At 40.4% G+C, this 15,981-nt stretch overlaps 1 protein-coding gene across 1 annotated transcript; it reads left to right on the top strand.

The window, feature by feature from the left end:
- Positions 1–13,065: 13,065 nt before the first annotated feature.
- Positions 13,066–14,503, top strand: LOC107829055 (L-type lectin-domain containing receptor kinase S.4-like). Its single transcript, XM_016656475.2, has one exon. The coding sequence runs from the start codon at positions 13,253–13,255 to the stop codon at positions 14,306–14,308; it is 1,056 nt and encodes a 351-aa protein (XP_016511961.1). The 5' UTR covers positions 13,066–13,252; the 3' UTR covers positions 14,309–14,503.
- Positions 14,504–15,981: the final 1,478 nt, after the last annotated feature.

Below are 15,981 nucleotides of genomic sequence, written 5' to 3'. Positions count from 1 at the left end.
GTTTCAAAAATTAAAGTCGAACTCCCTATTGTTATTGAGAAAATCGAACCAAAAATTCAATTATTTCGGATTTCAATGGAATTGTTATGCAAATACCCAGCCAAATTCAATGTTTACTTTCTCTAGCATGTATACATAGATCATACATTGAATATATATATGTGTGTGTGCCGGCTATTTTTAGTTTAAGAGATTAGATGTGTCGCGACCCAATTTCTCCTATAGGTCGTGATGGCGCCCAACGCTACCACTGGGCAAGCCAACAGTGAACTAACCACATGATTGTTTCTTTTAACAATTTAAAAATAGTTGATTTTTAGTTAGTGCATAAGTAAGAAATGAAAATTTGATAAAATAAGAGATAAATAATTTTTAAGAGCAAGTGAGATAAATAAATACCCAAAAATCATCATGTGTCTACTAGCTTAATTTTCAAGATCTGGTGTTACAAGTGTATGAGCTACTAGTAGAATATACAAAAGAATACTACACTACTGTTTGAAGTGAACTAGACAGAAAATAAAAGCAAAAGAAAGACTTCGGCTGATGTCGAACGGGCTCGGAAGGCAGCTCACCGCAAAGTCTCGTGGAATCAAAGATGCGCACCAGACTGATATCCAGATGCACCTGCCCCAAATCCTGCACATTTAGCGCAGACGTGTAGCGTGAGTACATAAACAACATGTACCCAGTAAATATTTAGTCTAACTTCGAACAAGTAGTGACGAATGGTTGACTCCGACACTTACTATAAGCAAACAATAAAATAATAGAAATTCTAAATAAACATGGGCTATATAATGAAACTGTAAAACTCAATAACAAGAAATAAACAAACCATTCTTTACTGATAATAATTTCCAATTAAATTTCCATAATTTAACAATTTACCTCTCAAGTCGATGAAACAATATCAAATATAATTGGGCTCGAAGTATTATTACGCACGAATTATGTTGAGGTCGTACGATACGATCCAAAATAAAAATATATAAATTGTGCAATGTCGAGGATTGAACGGCACGAACCATAGATGCATATATTAACTTGCCGAGGCGAACGGCCCACTCCCATGAGAATAGTGGAATTTACTTCGCTCGCGGAAAAATACTTGCGAAACGAGTGAACATAGATTTCTCAACAATTATAATAATATTTCTTCAATTCTTTCCAAAAATAAGAAATCTAAACTTGGAACTTTAGATCTTGAAATTTCAATCCCATCTCTTATTCAATGCGATTAATAAGCACAATCAAATAACGATGTCAACAAGGCATGGTGTAAACCTAAGACTACCCAGACATAAGCATAATTAGTAGCTACGTACGGACTCTCGTCACCTTGTGCATACGTAGCCCCCATAAATAGAAGCACACATTAATTCAATTCACTTATAGGGTTAATTCCCTCTTACAAGGTTAGAAAAGAGACTTACCTCGTCTCAATGCTTACTTTCCTGTCCAAAATTGTGCTTTAAACCCTCTATTCGGTGCCAAACGACTCGAAACTAGTCAAATTATATATAAAATATCCAATACATGTTCAAAAGTTCATATCCTAATTATTAAAGAGATTACCCAATCTCTATTGAAGAGTTCCTAAAATTCATCCCCCGTCCCACGTGTTCGGATTTCAAAAGTTTTCGAAGAAAGTTGTTACCCATAGCTTTACGAATTCAAATATATAACTTTCACTCGATTCCATTACAAATTTCATGGTTAATTCCATTTTTGTCAAAACCCTAGGTTTTTATATCTAACCCACAATTTCTACTAATTTACATGTTATAATCTACCCATAAACTATGTATTTAACTCGCATTAGGTAGAAATTACTTACCTCAATTGATTGATGAAAATCCCTCTCTAACCAGCTCCAAAATCACCCCCAAGAAGTGTAAGAAATGAGCAAAAATGTTCAAAACCCGACTTAAAGCAACCCACTGTCTTCAGCTATATTCGCACCTGCGGTGCCTTGGCTCTTTCTGCGGCGTGTGTGCCGCTTCCGTGGCTTGAGCCGCTTCTATGATGGCTGCCTTCGGAGGTGCGGTCTCTGGCCCGCTTCTGTGGCCACTGGCCTCCCGTTTGCTGGTCCACTTCTACAGCTCGCGGCTCGCACCTTCGGCTGGCCAAGTGCAGGTGTGTTTGCACTAGAAGCTGGGAGCTTCAACTATTGCTCCCAAGTTCAAATCTTGGTCCGAGCCTAGTTCGGTTAAAACTCGAACTCTCGGAACGCACAAAACAACATTAAAACTAAGAATCACACTCCAAACCAATTGAATCAAAAATATGAACTTCAAGTTCTTCTAACTTACTCCCAATGCACTGAAACGTACTTAAACTTCTCGGAATGATGCCAAAGTTTGCGTGCAAGTCTTAAATGAAATTATGGACCTACTCCAACTTCTGGAATCGGAATTCGAACCCGATATCAAAAAGTGCACTCCCGGTTAAACTTCTCAAAAACCTTTAAATTTTCAACTTTCGCCAAATGACCCTGAAATGACCTACGGACCTCTAAATCCACATCCGGTCACGTTCCTAAGTCTAGAATCACCATACGGGGCTATTCCCAGGCTCATAATCCCAAACAGATGTCAATAACAAAAAATCTTCTATGACTCAAACTTAAGAAATTTACCCTAAAATACCAACTTTCAATATCAGGCGCCGAAATGTTCCTGGGTAATCCAAAATCCGATCCGAATTACGCCCAAGTTCGAAATCATCATATGAACCTATTGGAACCATCAAATTCTGATTCTAATGTCGTTTACTCAAAATATTGGCCAAAGTCAAACTTAGCTCTTTTGTCAACCTTAAGAAACCAAGTGTTCCGATTTCAACCCGAACCCTTCCAAATCCCAAACTAACCATCCCCGCAAGTCATAAAATAGTAAAAGCAAATACGGGGAGTCTTATTTAGGGTAACGGGGTTCTAAAAGAAAAACGACCAGTTGGGTCGTTATATTTTCTACCTCTTAAACAAACGTTCGTCCTCGAACGGCTCTAGAATCATACTTGGAGTGTTGAATAAGTGTGGATATCTGCTCCGCATGTCCACCTTGGCCTCCCAAGTCGCCTCATCGACTGGCAGACCTACCTATCAACAATGGAAATTGGCTCCTCCTTATAACCGAGGCTCTCATTTAGCTGAACGTCCTACACATGCGACAAGTCGGCATGATACCTCTGGAGCATAGACACGTGGAAAACCGGATGAACTCCTGATATACTGGGAGGCAAATCAAGCTCATAAGAAACTTTCCCAACTTGTCTCAACACCTCAAATAGACCTATAAACCTTGGGCTCAACTTGCCCTTTTTCCTAAACCTCATGATCCCCTTCATCGGCGAGACTTTCAAGAGAACTTTCTTGCCCACCATAAATGATAAATCACGTGCTTTCTAATCCGCGTAACTCTTCTGTCTGGACTATGCTGTGCGAAGTCGCTCCTGAATCAACTTTACCTTTTCCAAGGAATCCTTCAGTAAATCAGTACCATATAACTTAGCCTCGTCGGGCTCAAACCATCCGATGGGAAAACGATATCCACGACCATATAAAGCCTCAAATGGAGCCATCTCGATGCTGGACTAATAACTTTTGTTGTAAGAAAACTTTGCCAAAGGCAAGAATCGATCCCACTGCTATCCAAAGTCAATCACACATGCTTTGAGCATGTTCTCCAAGATCTGAACTGTCCGCTCTGACTGCCCGTCGGTCTGTGGATGAAAGGCTGTGCTGGGCTCTACTCAGGTCCCCAACTCACTCTGTACTGTTCTCCACAAATGTAAAGTAAATTGAAGGCCTCTATTTGATATGATGGAAACAGGCACACCATGTAACCGAACTATCTTCTGAATATATATCTGGGCCAACCTCTCTGAAGTATACATGGTCACAACCGGAATGAAGTGTGCCGACTTGGTCAACCTGTCGACAATGATCCAAACTGCATTAAACTTCTACAAGGTCCGCGGCAACCCAAATACGAAGTCCATAGTAATGCGCTCCCACTTCTACTCAGGTATAGTCATCTGCTGGAGTAGGCCATTTGGCCTATGGTGTTGATACTTAACCTGCTAGCGATTTAGACACCTCGAAACATACTCAACAATGTCCTTCTTCATCCACCGCCACCAATAATGCTGCCTCAGTTGCGATACATCTTCATAGCACATGGATGAATAGAATACCGAGAACTGTGTACGTCCTCTAGAATTTGTTCCCTCAGCCCATCAACATTAGTGACACATAGATGACCCTGGAGTTGTAGAACACCATCATTGCCGATAGTAACCTCCTTGGAACTACCCTGTAGTACCATCTCTCTGAGAACCAATAAGTGTGGATCATCAAACTGCCGAGCCTTGATATGCTCCAATAGTGAAGACTGGGCGACAACATACAAGAACTCGGCTGGGATATGAAATATCCAACCTCACAAGTCTATTAGCCAAGGACTGAATGTCCAAAGCTAGTGGACTCTCCTCTACTGAAATGAATGGCAAGCTACCCATACTCTCCGCCTTTCGGCTCAAGGCATCCGCAATTACATTCGCCTTGCCCTGATGATAAAGGATGGTGATATCATAGTCCTTTAGTAACTCAAGCCACATGCGCTGCCTCAAATTGAGATCCCTTTGCTTGAACAAATGCTGCAAGTTGCGATGATCAGTGTAAACCTCACAGGACACCCCATAAAGATAATGCCTCCAGATCTTAAGAGCATGAACAATCGTGGCTAACTCTAGATCGTGCACATAGTAATTCTTCTCATGGATCTTTAGCTGACGTGAAGCATATGCAATAAATCACCCTTCTTTCATCAATACATAAACCAAGCCAATGTGTGAGGCGTCACAATACACAGTATACATCCCCGAACTGGAAGGCAACATTAAAACTGGTATCGTAGTCAATGTTGTGTTGAGCTTTTGAAAGCTCGCCTCACAATCATCGGACTAACAGAATAGAGTGCCCTTATGGGTCATTCTAGTCAAAGGTGTTGCAATAGATGAGAAGCCCTCCACAAATCGGCGATAATAACCTGTTAACCCCAAGAAGCTCCTGATCTCGGTCGTTATGGTGGGACGAGGCCAACTTTGAACTGCCTCAATATTCTTGGGATCAATCTTATACCCTCACCTGATACAACATGCCCCAAAAAGGCTACAGAATCTAGTCAAAACTCACACTTGGAGAACTTAGCATATAGCTTCTGTTCCCGCAAGGTCTGAAGCACCACTCTCAAATGTTGCTCGTGCTCCTCCATGCTACGCGAGTATATGAAAATGTCATCAATGAAGACAATGACAAACGAATCAATATATGGCCGGAACACCTTGTTCATCAAATCTATAAATGCCGCTAGGGCGTTGGTCAAGCAGAAGGACATCACTAGAAACATATAATGGCCATATCTAGTCTAGAAAGCAGTCTTCGGAACATCCGAGTCCCGAATCTTCAACTGATGGTACCCCGATCTCAAGTTGGTCTTAGAGAACATCTTACAACCCTGCAACTAATCAAGCAAATCATTAATATGTGGTAACAGGTACTTGTTCTTAATGGTAACTTTGTTCAACTGGCGGTAATCAATGCACACCCGCATAGTCCCATCTTTCTTCTTTACAAATAACACTGGTGCACCCCAAGGTGACACACTTGGTCTGACGAACCCCTTTGCTAACAACTCCTCAAGTTATTCCTTCAACTCCTTCAACTCTTTCGGAGCCATGTGGTACAGTGGGATAGATATAGGTTGGGTACCTAAAGCCAAGTCAATACAGAAATCGATATCACGATCTGGTGGTATGCCTGAAAAATCAGAAGGAAACACATCGGAGAACTCCCTGACTACGGGCACTAAATCAATCGTCGGAGCCTCTGTAGTAGTATCTTGAACATAAGCTAGATAAGCCAAATAACCCTTCTCGACCATATGCCAAGCCTTCAGGAAAGAGACAACCTAGCTAGATGCACTAATAGACGACCCTTTCCACTCCAATCTAAGCAACTCTAGCATCGCCTAAGGTAACATTCTTGGCGTAACAGACAAGGATGGTGTGATATGGGGATAGCTAGCCCATGCCCAGGATGACCTCAAAGTCGGTCATATCAAGCAACTGAAGATCCGCTCTAGTCTCGTATCCACAGAATGTGACCACACAGGACCGATAGATCCAATCCACAACAATAGAATCGCCCACAGAAGTTGACACATAAACAGGAGTACCCAAAGACTCACGAGGAACATCCAGGAAATGAGCAAACAGAGATGACACATATGAATAGGTAGACCCTGGATCAAATAATACCGAAGCATCCCTACCACATACAGAAATAATACATGTGATCACGGCATCTGAGGCCACTGCATCTAGTCTAGCCGGAAAAGCATAGCATTGACCTAAGATCTGGATTTTGGCAATTAAGAATCCACCTTGAAGAAAGACCCAAAATGGGATTTTGCATCCCGTTATAAAATAGAGGCCTACCGGCCTCCACCTCTAAGACGGCTTCTACACAACTGCCCTCCGCCTCTAGGCAGCCGGAAGGCTGCTACTGTAATCATAGGCTGATAACCCTGTTGTACTGCCTTACCTCGAAGTCTAGGACAAAATCTCTTCGTGTAGCCAAGACTCCGCACTCGTAACAACCCTTCAGAGCGGTGGACTGCTGACCGGAAGCCTGACCAGATGGCCTGAATACCCATTGTAAGAACCCTGAATAGCTGGTAGGTAGTAAGAACTCTCTGGCATGACACTCAAATAGGGTCACACTAGAGCACCCCGATGAGGCGGCAATGCTGGATATGTAGGCGTGCTAGGCTGGCCTCTCCCATATGACCTCTTCCCCCAAACGGAGCACCATAGAACCCTCCAAAATAACAAAACCGTTTGTCCCATGGAATTTACTCTCGGCCCTACTGACGAACACCCTCGATCCTCTGAGCTATCTCCACAACTATCTGGTAAGAAGTCCCCAACTCAACCTCTTGGGCCATAGTGGCCTGAATACCTAAGTGCAACCCAGCAACAAACCTCCGTACTCTCTTCGCGTCAGTAGGAAGTATCATAAGTGCATGGTGAGACAACTCAGAGAACCTCGCCTTATAGTCGGTCACTGATATATCTGACCCTGCTGGAGCTGCTCAAACTAAGACCACAATTGTTCTATCTGAGAGGGTGGAATATACCTATCTAGAAAGGTACGTGTGAACTGATCCCATGTCATGAGAGGAGACCTGCCCAGAAGATATGACTGCCACCATCTACGGGCCCTTCCCTCCAGCTGAAAAAGTGAAATCCGACCCGTGGGACTCTAATATACTCATGTTGTGCAGTCTGTCCCTGCACCGATCAATGAAGTCATGAGAATCCTTGTGTCACTCACCTCCAAAGATAGGAGGGTGTATCCTAGTCCATCTGTCCAATAACTTCTGTGGCTCGCTGGCCACAGCTGGTCTAGGCTCAGGTACGGCTGCTGCCACTGGCTGGGCTTCGCCCACGGGTAGTGTACCCAGGGGTCTGATATACAGTGGTTGCATACCCAAGAGCCTGAACAGTAGGGGTCTGTGCTTCCTTTCCAGCCTGAGATGTGGCTGGGTCTGTTGGAAATAAACCAGCCTGAGTCATAGTATTCATGAACCGTAGCATACGTCCCATGACCTCCTGAAAGCTCGGTGCTGACATGAAATCTACCGGGGCTGGCTCTGTTGCATGCCCCTCGCCCTACTCCTCAATAATAAGATCCTCTACTAGATCCGCTGGTGGCATAGCTGGAGCAGCTACGTGACGTCCTCGTCCCCTACCTCGGGCTGGTGCCCTCCCCCGGCCTCTACCTCGGCCTTTAGAAATAGGGGATCAGCTCCTCCCGGGTCTGGAACATCTGTCGTGCGCGTTCTCACTATTTGTGGGAGAATAAGAGAAAGATACTTAGCATAACATCAATTGCACGATAGGAGATGAAGAAAAAGTAGTTTCCTAACACCCTATAGCCTCTCAAAGATAAGTACAGATGTCTCCGCACCGATCCGCAAGACTCTATTAGGTATTCTCATAACTTGTAAAACCTATATGAACCTAGTGCTCTGATACCATGTTGTCACGATCCAAATTATCATATAGGTCGTGATAGCGCCCAACGTTACCGTTAGGCAAGCCAACAGTGAACTAACCACATGATTATTTTTTCAACAATTTAGAAATAGCTTATTTTTAGTTAGTGCATAAGTGAGAAGTGAAAATTTAATAAAATGAGAGATAAATAATTTTTAAGAGCAAGTGAGATAAATAAATACCCAAAAATCATCATGTGTCTAGTAGCTTAATTTTCAAGACCTGGCGTCACAAGTGTATAAGCTACTAGTAGAATATACAAAAGAATACTACACTATTGTCTGAAGTGAACTAGACAGAAAAAAAAAAGCAAACGAAAGACTTCGGCTGCTGTAGAACGGGCTCGGAAGGCAGCTCACCACAAAGTCTCGTGGAATCAAAGATGCATGCCGAACTGATATCCAGAAGCACCTGCCTCAGATCCTGCACATTTAGTGAAGAAGTGTATCGTGAGTACATAAACAACATATACCCAGTAAATATCTAGTTTAACCTCGAAGAAGTAGTGATGAGGGGGTGACTCCGACACTTACTATGGGCAAACAATAAAATATAGAAATTCTAAATAGACATGGGCTATATAATGAAACTGTAACACTCAATAACAAGAAATAAAAATCCATTCTTTATTGATAATAATTTCCAAGTAAATTTTCATCATTTAACAATTTAACCTCTCAAGCTGATGAAACAATATCAAGTATAATTGGGCTCCAAATATTATTACGCACGAATTATGCCGAGGTCGTACGACCCTATCCAAAATATAAATATATAAATTGTGCACTGTCGAGGGTTGAACGGCACAACTCATAGATGCATCTATTAACCTGCCGAGGCGAATGGCCCGCTCCTATGAGAATAGTGGAATTTACTTCGTTCGCGAAAAAATACTTGCGACGCGATTGAACATAGATTTCTCAACAATTATCATAATATTTCTTCAATTCTTTCCAAAAATAAGAAATCTAACTTGGAACTTTAAATCTTGAAATCCTTAATTTCATCTCTTATTCAATGTGATTAATAAGCATAATCAAATAACGATGTCAACAAGGCATGATGTAAACCTAAGACCACCCAGACCTAAGCATAATTAGTAGCTATGTACGGACTCTTATCATCTCATGCGTATGTAGCCCCCACAAATAGAAGTACACATTTAATCAATTCACCTATGGGGCTAATTCTCACTTACAAGGTTAGAAAAGAGACTTACCTCGTCTTAACGCTTACTTTCCAGTCCAAAATTGTGCTTTAAACCCTCAATTCGGTGCCAAACGACTCGAAACTAGTCAAATATTATATAAAATAGTCAATACATGTTCAAAAGTTCATAACCTAACTATTAAAGCGATTACGCAATCCCAATAGAAGAGTTCCTAAAATTCATCCCTGGGCCCACGTGCCCGGATTTCGAAAATTTTCGAAGAAAGTTATTACCCATAGTCTCACGAACTCACATATCTAACTTTCACTCGATTCCATAACAAATTTTGTGGTCAAATTCTATTTTTTTCAAAACCCTAGGTTTTTATATCTAACCCACAAGTTCTACCAATTTACATGTTATAATCTACCCATAAACTATGTATTTAACTCACGTTAGGTAGACATTACTTACCTCAATTGGTTGATGAAAATCCCTCTCTACCAGCTCCAAAATCGCCCCCAAAAAGTGTAAGAAATGAGCAGAAATTCTCAAACCCCGACTTAAAAAAACACATTGCCTTCAGCGATTTTCGCACATGCGGTGCCTTGGCCGCTTCTGCGGCGTGTGTGTCGCTTCTGCAATCACTAGCATCCCCTTTGTTGGTCCGCTTCTGCAGCTCACACCTACAGCTGGCCAAGCGCAGGTGCACTTCTACCAAATGCTGGGAGCTTCAGCTATTGCTTCCAAGTTCAAATCTTGGTCCGAGCTTAGTCTGGTTAACACTCGGGGCCCCCGGGGCCCCGCCCGAACATACCAACAAGTTTGGAATCATAAAAGGGGCCTAGTCCGAACATACCAACAAATTTGGAATCATAAAACAGACTCTTTCGAACTCTCGGAACACACAAAACAACATTAAAACTATGAATCACAACCCAAACCAATTGAATCAAAAATATGAACTTCAAGTTCTTCTAACTTACTCTCAATGCGCCGAAACGTACTTAAACTACTCGGACTGACGCCAAATTTTGCGTGCAAGTCTTAAATAACATTACAGACCTAATCCAACTTTCGGAATGGGAATCCGAACCCGATATCAAAAAGTCCACTCCCGGTCAAACTTCTCAAAAACCTTCAAATTTCCAACTTTCGCCAAATGACCTTGAAACAACCTACGGACCTCCAAATCCACATCTGGTCGCGCTCCTCAGTCCAGAATTACCATAAGAGCTATTTTCAGGCTCAGAATACCAAACGGACATCGATAATACAAAAATCCTCTACGACTCAAACTTAAGAAATTTACCCTAAAATACCAACTTTCAATATTAGGCGTCGAAACGTTCCCGGGTCATCCAAAATCCGATCCGAACATACGCCCAAGTCCGAAATCATCATACGAACTTATTGGAACCATCAAATCCCGATTCCGAGTTCGTTTACTCAAAACTTTGACCAAAGTCAAACTTAGCCTTTTTGCCAACCTTAAGGAACCAAGTGTTCCGATTTCAACCCGAACCATTTCAAATCCTGAACTAACCATCCCCGCAAGTCATAAAGCAGTAAAAACACATACAAAGAGTCTTATTTATGGAAACAGGATTTTAGAAAGCAAAATGACCGGTCGGAGTTTTACAAGGTGGACGACTAATTGGTTTAATTTTTCTTTTAATTTTGCAAAATTATGCTCCACTTTACTGTGACTTAGTAGTTTCTCAAGCCCAAGTGTGAAGTTGGGCTTGACAAGTCCAACATTTTATAGAGGATAAATGACACTGTATAGCCACTTTAAAATAATAGCCGAAAAATATATAAAATTTGAATATTTTTTTGTATATAAATTCATTCTGTATGTTATATACAAAAATTCTACAAAATTTTATATAGTTTTTTGGCTACCAGATGTAAATAGTTTCTGGCGCGGGCTAAAATTGATAATACCCTTTTTATAGACAATAACAATAAAAAACAAAACCTCGACTTAGTAGGCGTTTGGACATAAAAATTATAATTTTTGAAAATAGTAGTATTTGGAGTTAAGTAAAAAATAGTATTTGAAATTTGAAATTATGTTTGGACATGTATTTGAGTTGAAAAAATATTGTAACTTTGTGAGTGGGGAAATAAGTTTTTCTGAAAATTTTGAAGAAATGATCTTTTTGAAAAAATCATTTTCAAAAAATTGCAAAATTTAATGAATAAATACATTTTTGAATTTTTTTTCCGAAAAAGGCCTAAAAATGCCACTCAACTTTCAGAAATGGTCTATCCATGCTATCCGTTAAAAAAATGCTCATTTCATGCCACTGTCGTTATACATTTGGCCCATTCATGCCATTATTGACTAACAACTCAATTTTTATTTTTTAAAAATATTTATAACACCCACATTTTCACGTGTCCTGTTGTTATTGGTCCGAATTAACCCATGCGCCTCTTAATTTTAACCTTGGTTAGGTCCACCTACCCAAATCCGATCCGGTTAAAACATACCCAAATCAATAACCCAACCCAAACTCTTCATACCAAATCCCCTTATCTCTGGTCGTCTTCCCCACTTAGTTCAAGGTGCTGGCAAAGAAGTAATTCGGAGAAGAAAGAAAAGAAGTTTCCGCCGCCATTATCGTCCTTAATCCAAGATGAAAAGCCAAATTTCTTCATGCGTGCGGTGAGAAAAGAGGAAAACGAAGATTTCCCCTGGACGATGAAGAAGAGGTGATTGAAATAATTCAAGAAAATGATAAAGAAATACTTGAAGAAGAAGAAAAAGACAAGGCTAAAGAGTGGAAGTTTCCGGTGACAAGCGATGGCAGTGGAGATAGTGTTCGGAGATGTTACAGTGGCCATCACCATCATTGTCATAACAACCACCGCCATGATTTACATCTTGGGGAAGACGATTGGAGAGAAGGGGATTTGGTATGAAGGGTTTGGGTTGGGTTAATGATTCGGGTAAGTTTTAATCGGGTGGGTTTGGGTAGATGTACCTAACCAAGGTTAAAATTAAATGGGACATGGGTTAACTCGGACCAATAACGACATAATACGTGGAAATGTGGGTGTTATAAATATTTTAAAAAAAATAAAAATTAAGCCGTTAGTCAATAATGGCATGGATGTGCTAAATGTGTAACGACAGTGGCATGAAATGAGCATTTCTTTAACGGATGACATGAATAGACCATTTTTGAAAGTTGAGTGGCATTTTTAGGCCTTTTCCGTTTTTTTTTTGAAAAAAAAAGGAAAAAATTTCAATGGATCCAACATCTTATAAACAGCAGCTACCAAAAGTAAAAATAACACGGTATAGCCAGTTTTCGGACTGGTCATTCAAAAATAGCCAGCATTTACCAAGTCAATGAAAAATAACTACTATTTTGCTGCAACAGAGACCGGTCCAGCATAATATACTGGAGTTCGGTGCACCTGTGTATGAACTCCAGCATATTATGCTAGACCGGTATACTTTGCTGGCTCCAATATAATATACTAGAGACTGGAGCACCGGTGCTCCAAACTCCAGTATATTATGCTGGACCGGTATACTTGCTGGAACTCCAGTATAATATGCTGGAGTTCAAGTATACTTATGCTGGAACTCCAGCATAATATACTGACGTATTTTCGGAGTTTTGAATAGTATTTTCGTTCAAATTTATCTTTACATGAAAAATGGCTAAATTTTGATTACTTTTGAAACTGAGCTATTTTTGAACAACCAGTTATAAATCTGGCTATTTTTTAATTTCTCCCATGCTAAAAGCACCTAGTTGCCCCAGATAACACAGCCATCTAGTTGTTGACCACAAAGTACGAAGTGTTCACTGTTCCAGTACCAAGAGACATTCCTACTTTACCTTCCACTTTACTCCAAGAACTCCACCATCAGGCATCAGAGCATCAACAAAACCCAAGCCCTAACCTTAATAGTAGCCAAATACTCTCAAATTTTCCGTTGTCAGCGCATGAATGATGCCCACATTGCGCATTCCCAACGGTATGATGCACTACAATGTTCCTATCTACCTTCTTCTTCTCTTGACTTTGCTCCCGTTCTCCATTTTTTCCTTCTCAATTGGACTCAGTTCCCACTTTGATCCCAATCTTGGCCTTATTGGCGATGCTAAAATCACTAAAGATGGCTCTTTTGTGCAACTAACCGACCCATCAAAGTCTTCTCTGAGTTCCGGATTTGTCTTCCAGAGAATACCCTTCAAGTTTCTTGACTCAAATTCGTTTTCCACTGACTTCTCATTTTCTATCTCACCCCACAATGGTGATGGTCTTTCCTTCGTTATTGTTCCTACTGATTTCCCCTCCAAGTTTTCCAAGAAAATGTTCGGCCTTTCTAATGAAAGGCGGTTTTTTGGGGTTGAGTTTGATACTTTGTTGAACAAAAATGTGGGGGATAAAAGTGCCAATCATGTGGGTGTGAATGTGGGCAGTCTTGTTTCTGCAAAATCAACCAACGTTTCGTTCATCAACTTGGTGTTGAATAGTGGCAAAAAGCTGCATTCTTGGGTTGATTACGAATGCACTTCTAAAAGATTAGAGGTAAGACTAAGTGAATTTGGTAGTCCTAGGCCGTACGATCCCTTGTTAGTGTATCAGGTCGATTTGGCGAGTATGTGGAAAGGCGAAGAAGTATTGGTGGGATTAAGTTCTTCTACTGGAAGTTCATTCCAAGTTACTAGTGTCTATTCATGGAAGTTCAGAGTGCGGAGTGTTCCAAAGTGGTTACATTCACAACCTGCGGATCCACATAAAATTGGGAACGAACATAGTCTGGAAAAGATGGCTAACAAAAAAAGGTTTCATCTTTTGGCATTTCTCTCAGGGTTTATTTTTGTCACAGGGTGTATAGCATTGGCGGCCTTTATTGGACTGTTTTTGTGGGTGATACTTGGCAATAATTCCGAGGTAGTGATCCCAGTGAAGAGCTCAGTGCATCCCGGAGATTTCAGGTATGAAAAGGTCAATGTGGTTGTAGAGGATGACTCAGGCCATGTTAAAAATAAAAACTGAATAATATATCTAGTAGTGTATGTTTTTGGTATAATGCACTTTCTGTTGTTTGTACTCTATTAACCTATGCGGAAGGCTGGACCATGTATTTACCCTTCTCAATGAGGAATGGGTGCCTTTGTATGTAACTTTGTATTGTAATCTTGTTGACCTTTTTATCCTTTTGTACCTGAAATTTGTTACTTTTCAGAGGTAGCAGTTGAGGTTTTATGTGTAGCAATGCACTTAGATATTCTGAGCGATTCGGTCTACTTTTATGCCCTTTTTTCCTCCTACAGATTATATTGCCTTGTAAATTAGCGCAGGATGTCCTTTAGTTAAGTCAGCTTATAATTATGCTTATCTTGGCCTTGACTACTCTATACTATGAATAATCGATGTTCCCTTCACTCCATGTTAAGTATTGTAACTTGACTGGAGACAAGTATCATGGTAAGTTGGAAGTTATATAGTATGTAATGGGAAATGTATAAACATGAAAAAAAGGTTAACTTTGATGAATTTGATCTTATACTAAGTATATAGGTTGGTATTTTCTAATACTTTATAATCTTTAATAGCATTAAAATTCAGGACTAAAGTTACTTTTTTGTGAAAGGTGGACTGTTTTGGGCAATAAATATTAGAGGAAGTAACATACTAGTTATCTTGGGATAGAGGGATTGTTATGTTTCATATAAGTGGAATATGGGTAAAAAAAGAGAAACACGTGGCTTTAAGTTTAAAACTATGGTAAAAAGAGGAGAAGAAACAGTGGACCACATCTTGTTCTTAAGATAGTGAAATGCTACACAAGTCAGAATAACTTTGATACTATAGAAAAATCAAGCTGCTTCCGGCTTCTTAAGCCTGCAATCTGCATGAACCTTCTTTTAATCCACTAAACAGGATAATTTTATTAATGCTACAGAACCAAGTTGGTCCTATGATATATACATCAAAGAGAAAAAAGCATAGTCCATTAAATTCCGTTAAGAACTTGGTAAGTGTAATAATGTTTCAGGCTCATCTACACACTCTACATAACATCATAAGTAAGCTAATAATATACAGTTAAACTTGACCATCGAATTGGAGTCTGCTTGGCCTCCAAAACAACTTTGATTCCTTTCCCTCCAAAGTGTCCACCAAATACAAAGCTGATATGGTGTTCCATATGCTGCTAAGACCCTCACTAAGGCCTTTCTTGCACCAGCATATGTGTTCTTGGGTAGTTCTTGGCCTGAGTCCTGACCTATCTCAGACCCAGAATGCTCAAAGAAAAATGACATAGCTGCGATGTTTTGTTACAATGCCAACTGGAAAAGAGGATGGCCGTTGCCTTCCAGCTTCTTTCCTACACAGGTAGCATCTATTGCACATTTGCAAGTCTGCTCCCTGTTGTGGATTTTCCTGTGTCAAACTAGTTGCATAGGCAATTAACCAAGAAAAACAAGTCAGTTGATATGGTGCTCTTGTTTTCCAAATTTGGTTCCATTACTAGGATGACTTCTGACTCTCACCTGCTATCGTGAATTTGTAGCAAGATTTCACAGTGAAGATCCTTTGTTCTGTACTGTCCAAAATAATATGTCAGCAGCACTGACAAGCCCCTGTAAGGTCTCAATAGTTGAGGAGCTCATTATCCTTTCTATTTCTCAATCAATTTGATTCTTTCCGAATACAATATTCCA

Source organism: Nicotiana tabacum, chromosome 6, assembly GCF_000715075.1.
Source record: "Nicotiana tabacum cultivar K326 chromosome 6, ASM71507v2, whole genome shotgun sequence".
In the NCBI taxonomy this organism is placed as follows: Eukaryota; Viridiplantae; Streptophyta; class Magnoliopsida; order Solanales; family Solanaceae; genus Nicotiana; species Nicotiana tabacum.
Note: the sequence above shows the minus strand (reverse complement) of the source record. Positions and strands in the feature narration are given on the sequence as shown.

What these genes read in the sequence shown, in the direction of transcription:
- LOC107829055 (XM_016656475.2), top strand. Translation starts at nt 13,253, where the DNA reads ATGATGCCCACATTGCGCATTCCCAACGGTATGATGCACTACAATGTT.